The following is a 14843-nucleotide window of genomic DNA, read 5'->3' as shown; positions in this document are numbered from 1 at the left end:
TATTAGATAGGATTATTAGATTATCTACAGAGAATATTCAAAAGGATATATAGAAAACTATTAAAATATTAAATAATTTAGCAAGTTTGCCAGGTATAATACTAGAATGTAAGCTAAATAATGTTCCTGAATACCAGCAACTTTTAGGAAAATGTAGTTTTGCCGAAACCGGTTTGGCTCAGTGGATAGAGCGTTGCCCTGTGGACTGAAAGGTCCCAGGTTTGATTCCGGTCAGGGGCATGTGCCTTGGTTGCGGGCACATCCCCAGTGGCAGCTAATCGATGTTTCTCTCTCATCAATGTTTCTAGCTCTCTATCACTCTCCCTTCCTCTGTAAGAAATCAATAAAATATATATTTTAATGTAATTTTTAAGAAATTACAGTATCAACAAAATTTGTAAATATATAGATATCTAACAAAGATTTGCATGTCCTTTATTATAATAGCTAAAATACTTTTTTGAGAGACATGAAAGAAGACCTGAATAAACAAACTACCAGTAAAAGATCTCATATATAAATATGTATGTTGATTTATTTACATAAATATATTAGTTAATACGTGTAAATAAATTTATGTAAATAAATATATTTTTTCAAATCCTCACCCAAGGATATATTTTTATTTATTTATTTATTTATTTATTTATTTTTTATTTTTTTTTAGAGAGAGAAACATCAGTGTGGTAGAGAAACATTGGCTGGTTTCCTCCTATCATCCTGACCTGGGATCAAGCCCACAACCTTTTGGTGTTCAGGACAATGCTATTATCAACTGAGTTACATGGCCAGGGCTAAAAGAACCTATATTTTTGAACAGGGAGACTCAATATCAGGAAAATTACACTTATTCTCAGATTAATATGTAAATTGTCATTTCAACCGAAGTCCCAATAGAATCTTTTATGGAGACTGATAGGCTGATCCTGAAATTCATGACAGAATGGAGGTTAAGAATGGCCTAGATAATTCTAAAGTAGACCAAAATGGAAGCGAATTTATCCTATTAGATAGCTTGATTACAAATAAAATATTGTAATAGGTATACATAAGTAGATTAATAGAACCAATAAGAAGCATCTAAGAATAGACCTAAATAATATATAGGAGATTTATAGATGAAAGGGAAAGAATGGATAGCTCAAAAAGTGGCATTGGAAAAATTGCATTATCTATTAGAAAAGTGTTAATTAGATCTTTACCTCACACCATACTAAAATACAAATGCCAGATGGAATAAAAACTTTAATGTGAAGAGCAAAAATCTTAAAACTCTTAGAAGTTGTATACATATATTTATATAGATATAGATATATAGATATATAGATATAGATAACATTCTCTTTTACTTATTTTTGTTAATTTCATTGGTTTCAAAGCTAGTGGGAAAAACATATTCTTTTTTTGTTTTATTACAGTGTATGCTAGCCTAAATTTTGGCGGTAAGATACAACAAACGTTTGGTAACCAAACAGAACATATTTCATCATACTCTGGTCCAAATCCAAGCCCAGGAGCCTTCATCCCTCCATCCTGTCCTCTCTCATCTCGAACTAGCCCAAAACACACATCTCTTATTGTGTCTCCAGAGAAGTCTCAAGATAATTCTGTTAATTTCTCAAATTCCTGGCCTCTTAAAAGTTTTGAAGGACTATCAAAACCAAGTCCTCAAAAAAAGCTTGTCAGCCAAAAATCATCTGGCTCCACAGGAAGAAATGATGGTAAAAATTAATATTTTTTCAAACTCATTTGTATGTTTGATTATATTTAAAGTTATGTTGTTAGATCTTTAAAAGCTTGTAAATTACATTTTTCTGTGCATTAGTAAATATTTAAGAAAATAACTATATGTTAGATTAAATGTGTAATATAAAATTCGTTGAAATTGTGAATTCCTTTTTTTCTTCTATTGCAACTTCAAAATCCTTTTCAGAACTAGGCAAACTATAATGCTTTATAATAGACATGAACATGAACAGCCTTAGAAGCTACTAAAAGTTTTGGCTTTACTAATATAAAATGTCATTCATATGTTTACTAAATATCATTCGACATTTATTGAATATTTAATATATGTTAAAATTATTTTGATGGGTTTTCTATTTGTTTTAACCAAAATATTTTTTTCTTGCCTGTCCAGAATGGCTTAGTTAGTTTAATAGAACCAATAAGAAGCATTTAAGGATAGACCCAAATAATCATTGGTTCTATTAGTTGGCCAAAGAGTTATCCTGTGCACCAAAAGGTTGCCTGTTGTAACCTCATACCTGGGTTGCTGGTTCATTCCCCAGTTGGGGCACATGCAGAAGGCAAATGATCAGTGTTTTTCTCTCACATCCATGTTTCTCTCTTTCTCTCCTCCTTCCTCTCTCTAAACATGTCCTTGGATGAGGATTAAAATGTTTTTAATTATGAAATTAGCATATAAGTTTATTCAAGACAGAGTCAGTCTCAAAATAAAAGGTCTGTTAAATGCAACCCCCTCATCCCACAGGCTTTCCTGTCCCCAGAGCCTGAGGTAAGATATTTTACCTTTAAACTATCCCACCGTGCTAAGTTCCAGTTTATAAACGTAAGGTCACTTTAACTCATAGTGAATTTTATCACTTTCTGTTAGCACAAAACTTTAATTTCCTTGTATTACTTTCTTTTTTTCTTGTTTTCTTTTTTTTTTTTTAAATATATTTTGATTTTTAACAGAGAGAAAGGGAGAGAGAGAGAGAGCTAGAAACGTCGATGAGAGAGAAACATCGACCAGCTGCCTCTTGCACACCCCCTACTGAGGATGTGCCCGCAACCAAGGTACATGCCCTTGACTGGAATCGAACCTGGGACCTTTCAGTCCGCAGACCAACGCTCTACCACTGAGCCAAACTGGCTTCGGCTCCTTGTATTACTTTCTTTCTGAATTTGTCTTTCCTACAAGATCAAATATTATTGAAAGCTGATGCATTATTTAATCTGTTCTCCCCAGTGAGCAGTATTTCTGTTTTGCATATGGCAGTCCTTCAAATGTTGCTTATGTAATTAAATCAAGCAAAAAAATTAGCTCTTCTACCTTATTATGGACTTTACCATACAAGTACTAGCTATGGTGATTTACATGAAGATAGAAATTTAACTTGGTACGCCATATTTTTATTTTTATAAATAAATCGTGTTGGCTTGTTTTTGTTATATGTGTTTAAATATATCTGTGTTGACTCATTTTTTAATATTTTAAAATATGTTTTTATTTTTTTATTTTTCTGAGAGAGAGAAAGGGAGGAGAGAGATAAAAACATCAGTGATGACTGAAAGATCATTATCAGCTGCTTCCTGAACACCCCCTACTAGGGATCGAGCCTAAAATCTGAGCATGTGCTCTGACCAAGAAACAAACTGTGACCTCCTGGTTTATGTGTCGATGCTTAACCACTGAGCTACACCAGCTGGGTGAAGTGGCTCATTTGTGTTATATTTGTTTAGGAGCCAATGATATTTTTATCTCATTTTAGGTAATCTATTTCTAATAAAAGATACTGTGCTTTTTCATTTTAAAACACTGTATTCATGGCATTTGTGATTTAAACTTCCACTTTTCTAAAAAAAAAAAAATAATAATAAATTCAAAATAAAATATGCATTTTTCATGCAGGAGAAAATTCTCAAGAAAAACCTCCAGTTCAGCTCACACCTGCCTTGGTGCGATCATCATCTTCCCGACGAGGCCTGAATGGTACCAAGCCTGTCCCTCCCATACCAAGGGGAATCAGCCTTTTGCCTGATAAAACCGATTTAAGCACAGTGGGACCCAAAAAGAAAGAACCTAATGATATTTGGAAGAGTGAAAATGATAGTGTTAAAATTGATCTTTCAGAATTAAATATCAAAGACAAAGATTTGGACCAAGAAGAGGTTAGAACCAAATACCATTTTTAATTTTTAAATGCTTGTGACTTTCTATAATATAATAGTTTTATCTAAGGAAAAATCAAGTAGTTTTTAATCCCATAACATGTTTTCTTGCTTATAAAAATATTTCATGTTCATTATAGAAAATATGGAAACTTAAGTGAAGTACTGGGAAGAAAATTCATTACACCAAATCCCAATGTCCAGAATAATTTACTATTAACACTAATGTGTTTTCCTTTAAGTATTTCTTCTGTGCATATATTATTACTTTTTAAATTAAAAATAAGAATAATATAGCAATATACTCTTTCACTAACCCTCCCAAATGAATAATTTGTCATATTTGTTTCCTTTTTATTTATTTATTTATTTATTTATTTTTAAATATATTTTATTGATTTTGTACAGAGAGGAAGGGAGAGAGATAGTTAGAAACATCGATGAGAGAGAGTCATCGATCAGCTGCCTCTTGCACACCCCCCACTGGGGATATACCCGCAACCAAGATACATGCCCTTGACTGGAATCGAACCCGGGACCTTTCAGTCTCCAAGCCGACGCTCTATCCATTGAGCCAAACCGGTCTCGGCTATTTCCTTTTTAAAAAAATATATATTTTATTGATTTTTTTACAGAGAGGAAGAGAGAGGGATAGCGAGTTAGAAACATCGATGAGAGAAAATCATTGATCAGCTGCCTCTTGCACACCCCCTACTGGGGATGTGCCTGCAACCAAGGTACATGCCCTTGTTCGGAATCGAACCCGGGACCTTTAAGTCTGCAGGCCGACACTCTATCCACTGAGCCAAACCAGTCTTGGCCATATTTGTTTCCATTTTTAAATAAATAAAACATAATATAGTTTCTTCCCCATTCTTGAGCATGTCCCTTGTTCATATATGTGCAAGTTTACTTATTTTTATGAAATTAAAATCATAGTTACTACTCCTCTTTGAATTCTAGGTTATTCCATTTAAATTATATAGCTGTATTGTCAATATGATAAAATTGTACATATTAATATGCCAGATAAAGAAAGTGGCTGCTATATTACTTTGGATTCAGAGCACAACTTTTATAAATTCTTCCTTTTTATCATTTGTTTGCCTGATTTTAGGTTTAAAAAGTGTTTTACATTAAATAAGTAAACTAAAACACTAGATGTTTATATTATGGGGTCTTTTTAAACTGATTTTAAAGCTGTATGCATTATGTACAGATCATTTGCTCAATAAAATAAATATTAGTGCATATTTATTTTCAAAGCATATTTTTAGCATTAAGCACGTGTAAAACTAATAAAGTGCCAAGATTGGTTCTTAATGAGTTAATCATTCTAAATTCTAATTACTTGTAAAAATTTTTCCTTGTTTTTTATTTCAATGGTACTTGGAAGGGGATTTATTTAAAAAAACAAACTTAGAGAATTACCTACATAATTTATAAATTTCATCTGATTATACATTTTGTATTGATTTTATGGTAACTTAAAATATGACTTTTTCTTTTAATGGATAATTGAAAGGGTAATTTTTAAAATATAATTATTAGTAAATGTAAGAGAATACTACTCTTTTTAGATACTGAATCTTTCAAAAATATACTAGGGAAGTGGCATCCTATCGAATCAACCATTATAATTGTTATAATCAAAATACAAATAAAGCACAGTTATGTATATTTCTGTGTTCCTTAATTTGTTCATATTTCTATTCCCAACCTTAATTGTATTAGTTTCAGATAATGATTTTTACTCTGCATTTCTAGAAATACTTGGCTTCATAAGTTAAATAAAATGATCTATTATTTTCTGAACTCTAACACTGGCAGGCTGGATGTGAACTTTAAATTTTATAAAATGGAATACTTTTTCCTAATCTCATAAAACTTCTAAATAGTCACATAAGTACACAAGTGACTTAAGATTAGCTGGACCTCTGTGACTTTAACCCACTCAGGTATCTACCATCTGATTTTAGTGATTCATTTATTAATCTTTGTGCCCAGTGTTGAAAATACCATGGTAAATATGGTATTTACAGGGTTTATAAAATAGTGGGTTATTTATAAATACCTACGTGATGAAGTCTATATTTATACTATGTGCAGCCGTAGCTGGTTTGGCTCAGTGGGTGGAGGATTGGCCTGCAGACTGAAGAGTCCCAGGATCGATTCCAGCCAAGGGCACAGGCTCAATCCCCAATGGGTGGCAGCCCATCAATGTTTCTCTTTCATCGTTGATATTTCTGTCTCTCTCTTCCTCTTCCTTCCTCTCTGAAATCAATAAAAATATATATTTAAAAAACACTATGTGCAGATATGTTAACATTTATCTTGTTACTACTGGATTGAAGAATAGTGGCTATCTAGATATAGTTAATGGGGAAAAATAGATACAGTTAATGGATTTTAAAATCTAAGGATAACTTCTAATATGATTATTTTGTAAAGTTGATTGTTTTTATTTTTTCTTAGATGCAAAGCTCTCTTAGGTCCCTTCGTAACAGTGCAGCTAAGAAAAGAGCAAAACTGAATGGCAGTACTTCAGATCTTGAAAGCCCTGATTCTGCAATTAAAATCGACTTGACTATGGACTCCCCATCTCGATCTTCCTCTCCAAACATCAGCTCTTATAGTGAAAGTGGAGTTTACAGCCAAGAATCATTGACTTCTTCTCTGTCTACAACTCCCCAGGGGAATAGAATGATGTATTTTATGTTTTACGTTGATAAATGAATGTTAATCTGTAGTTTGTAATCTCAAGCCCTAATATATTTTTTTAAAAACAATTTTCTAATTTTAAAAATGTTGAAATACATTTAAAAGACAATGGAAAAGTTTACATATCTTACTTTGCTTGACTTTGGTTTGGAATGGGGGTGGAGAGAGAGAACACAACCCCAACTCCGATCTAGAGCACCTAAATTAATATATATAAAGTCTGTTCCTCAGCTCCAGTTTTTCATTTACCTAAGATTTATCTCAATATTTATTGTTCCTTAGCTCTTCTCTGAATCATTGACTCTTTGGCAATTGACCCATAGCTGATATTACTGCTTTCATTTCAAATTCAGTACCAATTTTCTCTTAATTTATGGATAAACTCCATTCAGCTGCTACCCTACTATTATGTTTTGTTATTCCATTAGTTTGTAGAAAGTTAGGATTTCAAGTCATAACTTTCCCAGCCCTCTTAGAAATCTTCTGAAAGCAATAGTGTTAGAATTAGAGTCCTAACCATCTCACACTGACAGAAAATATGTTTCAGCATAGCAATTTGACAAATTCTTTTATAATACCTCAGTAAACTCTTAAGTTTTAAACAGTGATCTCACCTTGATTTCTGAGATCTCTGTGACTCTATTCTGGGATTTTAGGGATGTTTATCTTTTTATTTATTTTTTAAAAAATTTTATTATTTAAAGTATTACATATAGTATATATATCCTCACACACACACACACACCCCCCTTGACCTTCCCCCAGTCTCCCTTATGCCCTGTCGCATGATATCTTTTTTATTTTAGACAAAAATCTAAGACTAGAATTGCTTGGTCATAGGGTTGATGTACGTTTAACTTTTATATTGCTTGTGCAATTTTGCACTCCCAGCAGCAATGTATGAGAGTTCCAGGGTTTTTTTTTTATATACTTATTAACAGTTAATGTTGACAGTATTTTTTATTTTTATTTTATTTTCCTTTGATTTCATCCTGAACCATGTTTAAATACAACTATTACAAATAAATATTTTTTAAAAATATATTTTATTGATTTGTACAGAAAGGAAGGGAGAGAGATAGAGAGTTAGAAACATCAATGAGAGAGAGTCATCGATCAGCTGCCTCTTGCACACCCCCTACTGGGGATATGCCTGCAACCAAGGTACATGCCCTTGACCAGAATCGAACCCGGGACCCCTCAGTCCCCAAGCCGACGCTCTATCCATTGAGCCAAACCGGTCTCAGCTACAAGTAAATATTTTTAAAGTAAATATTTAAAATTAATATTATTTTCACTTAAATGAACTATAATCACAATAACTTAAGTAAACAGATTGTGTAATCAAAAGAGAGCCAGTGTTCTAGTACCTTTAATGAAAAGGGGTGTTTTATTTCAGCAGTTTATAGATGTAAACTGAATTTTTGCGTCCTGTTGTGGGATGTGTTTCTCATTCCTTGGTTTCCTATTTCTTAATTTGAATAGCAGCTTATTTTTCAGTTGGAATTTTTTTTTTCTACTTAGAAATTTCTTTGTTGTAATTACGTAGGTAGACTAATGCTATATATTTACAAAATGAAATTGGAATCAGTATGTAACTATCATTAAGTTACCAGACATTTAAAATATATATTTATAGTTGAGACCAAAAGTGCTTCCCTTATTGTTCATGAATGAGAAATTTTATGTTATATACTACTACAGTTGCATGGCCCTATAAGTAATTTGGTACACAATTGGGAAGAGAACTTCATTTGATACTATAACATTTAGAATTCACTATTCCCTATATTGTCTCATAGAGTTATTTTCTTCAGATATTGAACTCAGTGAGAAGTGAGTTCAGTATAGTACCTTCATATACGGACTGAATTATCTTTAAAGAATTCAGTATTTCCACATTTAAGTTTAATAGCTTTAGAGCAATTATTCTCAACCAGCTCTCATTCTACCTTAAGAATCATGACCAGTGAAAGCCACTACTACTTAATGCACGGCTTTCATCCTTAAGTGGTTTGGGGCGGAAAAATTGTTGAAAACCACTCTTCTAGAGACAGAAATGTGTGTGTTTGTGTTTTAAGTGAAATATACTGAGTATAAATGTAAATTTACAGTAATCTATTATAGATGAACTAGAGGCCCAGTGCACAAAATTCATGCAAGGAGGTGGGGTGCCCTTCAGCCCAGTCTACACCCTCTCCAATCTGGGACCCCTTGAGGGATGTACAACTGCCTGTTTAGGCCCAATCTCACTGGGGATCTCACAATCCAGGACTGCTGGCTCCCAACTGCTTGCCTACCTGCCTTCCTGATTGCCCTTAATGGCTTCTGCATGCCAGCCTGATTACCCCTAACCACTGCTGCCTTATTGATGCCTAACTGCTCCCCTAACTTGTGTCCTGTTGTGGGATATTTGCCCCTAACTGCTGTCCCCTGCAGGACTGGTCACTCCTAACTGCCCTCCCCTGCAGGCCTGGTCACCCCTAACTGCCCTCCCCTGCAGGCCTGGTCTCCCCCAACTGCCCTTCCCTGCAGGCCTGGTCTCCCCCAACTGCCCTTCCCTGCAGGCCAGTCACCTCCAACTTCCCTCCTCTGCCAGGCTGGTGACCTCTAACTGCCCTCCCCTGCAGGCCTGGTCCCCCTGAACTGCTCTCCACTGCAGGCCTGCCTCCCCTCACCCCCTGCCCTTCCCTGATGCTCAGTTACCCCCAACTTCCTCCCTCTGCCGGCCAAGTCCCTCCCAACTGCCCTCCCCTGCTAGCCATCTTGTGGTGGCCATCTTGTGTCCACATGGGGGCAGGATCTTTGACCATGTGGGGGCAGCCATCTTGTGTGTTGGAGTGATGGTCAATCTGCATATTACTCTTTTATTAGATAGGATAGAGGCCTGGTGCATGGGTGGGGGCCAACTGGTTTGCCCTGAAGGGTGTCCCGGATCAGGGTAGGGGTTCCCTTGGGACGTGGGGCGGCCTGAGCGAAGGGCCTATGGTTGTTTGCAAGCCAGCCACGCCCCCTGGTGACCCAAGCAGAGGCCCTGGTATGTGGGGTTTATGTATGTTCTACAATTAAAACTTTGTAGCATGGAGAGGAGCGAAGCCTCCTGCTTGCTCCATGGTGGCAGCCATTTCTGTTGGGTTTTATGTATCTTCTATAATTGAAACTTTATAAACTGGAGCGGAAGCCTGGGCTGGCCAGAGTGTGCAGAAAGCTTTGCTTCTTCCATTGTCAGGGGCGACCCTAACCTCCCTCTTTTTCTAGCTTCATAATTGCCACCATTTCTGTTTGGATTTGTTTACCTTCTATAAGTGAAACTTTGTAGCATTGAGCAGAGGCCTAGGCTGGCAAGGGCAGGCGGAGAGTTTGGCTTCCCCATTGCCTGGAAATGCAACCCTCCCTCCTGCTCTCTGTGGCTGTAGCCATCGTGGTTGGGTTTATTTACATATTTGCTCCTGATTGGCTGGTGGGCATGGCTGGTGGGTGTGGCTTATGGGTGTAGCAGAGTGATGGTTAATTTGCATGTTATTCTTTTATTAGGTAGGACTAGAGGCCTCATGCACGAAATTCATGCATGGGTAGAGTCCCTAGGCATGGCAGTGATCAGGGCCGATCAGTGGGGTAATTGACAGAGCGATTGGGGGTTCCCCAATGGCAACCGCCTTGGCTGGCCTGAAGCCTGTGTGCTGGGAGCAGCTCCTGCATTGAGCATCTGTTTCCTGGTGGTCAGTGTATACCATAGTGACTGGTCATTTTGCTGGTAGTTCCACCATTTGCTCATTTGCATATTAGGATTTTATTATATAGGGTTACTCTTCTAAAATGTTTAACATTGATTTCTCATTAGGCCAATTATCAAATATGTCTACCCAACTACAAAGAATTGTATTCCTTCATAACAATTCTTTTTATAATATCTACTAAAGGCCTGATGCACAAAATTTGTGCAAGAGTATGCCTTTCTTCCCCCAGCTGCCAGCACTAGCTTCCTTCGCAGCCCCAGCTTTGGAAGGTTGTCCAGAAGGACATCCAATCTAATAAACATATTACACTTTCATTATTATAGATCATTGAACTTATTGACATTATTTTTATTAGTTTAAAACAGTTACTTAAAGTAAGATTTAACATTCTTCAGTTTGCTTTTATATATACTAGAGGCCCAGTGCACACCTTTCATGCACTCAGAGGGTGCCTCAGCTCAGCCTATGCCCACTTGCAGTTCAGAAGCCCTATGGGATGTCTGACTGCCATGGAGGCAGGAGAGGCTCCTGCCATCACCACTGCTCTTCCCAGCCTTAAACCCGGCTTCTGGCTGAACAACGGTACTCCTGGGAGAGTGCACTGACCACCAGGGGGCATCTCTTGCATTGAGTGCCCCCTGGTGGTCAGTGTGTGTCATTGTGACTGCTTGGTTGATTTGCATATTAGCCTTTTATTATATAGGATTTTTTTTTTTTTCCAGAAAGGAAGTGGCAGAGGGAGAGTGATAGGAACAATGATGAGAGAGAATCACTCAGTGGCTGCTTCCTGCACGCTCCCCTCTCCCCCCCCACTGGGGAACAAGCCCACAACCTAAACATGTGCCCTGACCTGGAATGGAACCAGGGACCCTTCAGGGGCCAACACTCTATCCACTGAGCCAAACCAACTAGGGCTGCTTTCTTAGTGAAATAAGGCTTCTAGGCCTTTATAAAGTTAGGAATAGAAACAAATGGTAGTTGAAGAAGAAAGTGGCTTTCACTAAACTCACTAGTTGCAGATGTCTTATTTATCATAGAGTTAAATCTCTATTTTTATATTATCCTATATAATAAAGAGATAATATGCAAATAGACCATCACACCCTTACACAAGCTGGATGCCCCCATGTGATCAAAAGAGTGGGCAACAGGCCAGCAGAGGGTGGCAGTTGGCGGGGGGGGGGGGCAAGCCTGCAGGGGGAGGCAGTTGGGAGGGACCAGGCCTGCAGGGGAGGGCAGTTGGAGGTGATCAGGCCTGCAGGGGAGGGTAGTTGGGGGCAATCAGGTTGGCAGAAGAGCAGTTAGGCATCAATTAGGCTGGCAGGGGAATGGTTAGGGGGTTATCAGGCTGGCAGGCAGAAGCAGTTAGGGACAGTCAGGCAGGCAGGCGAGTGGTTGGGAGCCAGCAGTCCCAGATTGTGAGAGGGATGTCTGACTGCCAGTTTAGGCTCAATTCCTGTGGACATATGGCAGTCGGACATCCCCTGAGTGGTGCCAGATTGGAGAGGTTACAGGCTGGGCTGAGGTTGCAGGCTTGGCATGAATTTTGTGCGCTGGCCTCTAGTTATGTGTGAGGCAGATTTACATACATATATATATATATATGCCTAAGTGACCTAACAACCAGTCAGCAGGTCACTATGATGCACACTAATCACCAGGGGCCTGGCACTCAACACAGGAGCTGCCCACTGGTGGTCAGGGCATTCTTGCAGTCCCGATTGACCCCAATAGCCAGCCAGGTCGAGGGACCCCACCCAAGCATAAATTCATGCACTGGGCCTCTAATATTATATAATTAGAATCATTTGGTTTAGTTTGGAATTAACTCTCCTTAAATAGTTGTGTGGGTTTGTTTTTTGTTTGTTTGTTTGTTTGTTTGTTTTGGTTTTTGATTTAACGAAAGATTGTATGGCACAAGTTAGAGAGTTTTAAGTTCCTTTAGCAATCATCGTGACTAATTAATTACTGACAGTATGTTCAAAATATTGGAACTTCAAAAGGTAAACTAGGAATACCAATAAGAAACATTCTTGCCTGGCTTGTGTGGTTCAATGATTGTGTGTCAATTTATGAACCAGGAGATCATAGTTCAATTCCTGGTCAGGGCGCATGCCCAGATTGTGAGCTCAATCCCTGGCAGGAAGCAGCCCATCATTGATTCTCTCTCTCTTCATTGATGTTTCTCTCTCTCCCTCTCCCTTCCTCTCTGAAATCAATGCAAAAATACATATATTTTTTTAAAAACATTCTGAGCCATAGTTTTTTATACTTGCTGCCTGTTTAGTGAATTAATAAAAAGTATAAAGAATGTTTGATTTTAGAGTGTTGAATAGCTCTAGATCTTAAATGTTTATTGAAATTACTTTGTTTCATTTTAGGTCAGACATATTACCAACATTTGGATCAAAACTTTGTCTAACAAGTTTTTCTTCTGCAAAGAATAAAATCTCTCAAATAGCTGAACAAAGCCCCAGTACAGGTATTGTATGACTGTTTTATAAATGTGGTTTATAGAGAGTATGATTTTTAAATGATGTCAGAAATGATAATGTAGCCGAAACCGGTTTGGCTCAGTGGATAGAGCGTTGCCCTGTGGACTGAAAGGTCCCAGGTTCGATTCCGGTCAAGGGCATGTATGTTGGTTGCGGGCACATCCCTGGCAGCGGGTGTGCAGGAGGCAACTGGTCGATGTTTCTCTCTCATGGATGTTTCTAGCTCTCTATCCCTCTTCCTTCCTCTCTGTGGAAAATCAATAAAATGTTTTTTAAAAAAGAGAAAGAAAAATGATAATGTATACATTTCAGCGTTAGAATTTATGCAGGCAGTCCTTGGATTACGTCTGACTGGACGTACATTGTTTCGTGGTTATGTCACCATCTCCCATTTATTTATAAAAAACAAAAAGTTCCCTCATTTCGATAAATGTACATATATGCTTTCTGTTTTTTGTTATTTATTTACCACAGGTAAAGGTCAGGAATTATCTTTCTTTTAACTTGTTTTTACTGTTTCACTTCATTACTGCTGTGTATGTGCTCCATGTGAGTGATGTATGTGGGTTCCGACTTACAGCAAGAATTGTCACACCATAGGAATGGATTTCTGTAGCCCAAGAACCTACTGTAGTTACCAATTAAGACTAATCCTCTTAACTCCTTAAAAAGACATTTTGGCAAGATTAAATATTGTTTTATTCTTGGTAGATAATGTAATTCCCTGGCCCAGCCAGCATGGCTCAGTGTTTGAGCATCGACCTATGAATCAGGAGATTACAGTTTGATTCCCAGTCAATACACATGCCAAGATTGCAGGCTCCATCCCCATGGGTGGGATATGCAGGAGGCAGCCAATCATCATTTATGTTTTTCTCTCTCCCTTCCTTTCTGAAATCAATAAAAATATTTTTTTTAAAAAATATTTACCTGAATAATTGATCTCCCTGTAAGCCCATAGCTCCTAGACATTTAGACTTAATTGATATGGAAAGAGACCTGGCCATCAATTTTTGAAAACTTTCCAAGTGACTCTAATATGCAGCTTTGAGAACCAGTGGACATCACAAAGACAATTTCTTTTTATTATTATTTTTTTCTTTATTGATTAAGGTATTACATATGTGTCCTTATTCCCCATGCCCTCACCCCCTGCTGTCTTTGACCAGTGGGTAGGCTTATATGCATGCATACAAGTCCTTTGGTTGATTTTCCCTCCCTTATACCCATCCCTCCCCTACCTTTCCTCTGAGGTTTGATGGTCTGATCGATGCTTCCCTGTCTCTGGATCTATTTTTGTTCATCGGTTTATGTTGTTCACTATATTCCACATATGAGTGAGATCTTGGTGGTATTTATCTTTCTCTGTCTGGTTTATTTCACTTAGAATAATGCTCTCCCATCCTAAGTAGATCAGAATCTAATATTTTTCTAATTGATTACTAATAAATTCTTTTTTATGAAAAATGATTATAAATTAGAGACTTCCAGGTTAGTTCACAAAATGTTTAACATAAGATACACATGAACTCAACTACTAGTTAAATTTTTTTTTAGTTAAATTGTGAAAAAGACAATTTCTTAAAAAATTTTAACTAGTAGTTGAGTTCATGTGGATCTTATGTTAAACATTTTGTGAACTAACCTGGAAGTCTCTAATTTATTAGTAATCAATTAGAAATATATTTGGATTCTGACCTATTTAGGATGGGTACTGCATATGATTTTTTATGATTAGTAAACTGTGGCATTATGAATAAATTATAACAAATTAGGATGTAATACTTATTTTCACATGATCTCAATATAAAAATCCTATCAATTTTAAAAAAAAATCTTTATTCAGATTATTACAATTGTTCCTCTTTTCTCCCCCCCATAGCCGCCATTTTTTCCAGCCGAACCATCAAGTTGCATGAGTTTTTAAAATATATTTTGGATATTAAAACCCTTATTGTAGGGGGGGATGTTTCTCTCTTTTCCGCGTCCATCT

At 37.0% G+C, this 14843-nt stretch overlaps 1 protein-coding gene across 6 annotated transcripts in view; it reads left to right on the top strand.

The window, feature by feature from the left end:
* The window catches only part of TOGARAM1 (TOG array regulator of axonemal microtubules 1), a 146110-nt gene that overhangs the window by 59937 nt on the left and 71330 nt on the right, over positions 1-14843 (top strand). For 5 of the 6 annotated variants that reach the window (XM_084884881.1, XM_084884880.1, XM_084884879.1 and 2 more), the window contains exons 4-7: positions 1419-1721; positions 3638-3897; positions 6373-6605; positions 12737-12837. In XM_084884881.1, coding sequence (XP_084741007.1) covers positions 1419-1721; positions 3638-3897; positions 6373-6605; positions 12737-12837 — 897 coding nt within the window. The remainder of the gene's footprint in view (positions 1-1418; positions 1722-3637; positions 3898-6372; positions 6606-12736; positions 12838-14843) is intronic. The other variant, XM_084884882.1, reaches the window with a different exon arrangement.

Source organism: Pipistrellus hanaki (assembly GCF_964339955.1).
Source record: "Pipistrellus hanaki genome assembly, chromosome: 1".
Taxonomy (NCBI): Eukaryota; Metazoa; Chordata; class Mammalia; order Chiroptera; family Vespertilionidae; genus Pipistrellus; species Pipistrellus hanaki.
The sequence above is the reverse complement of the archived record's forward strand: the minus strand, read 5'-3'. Positions and strand labels throughout refer to the sequence as shown.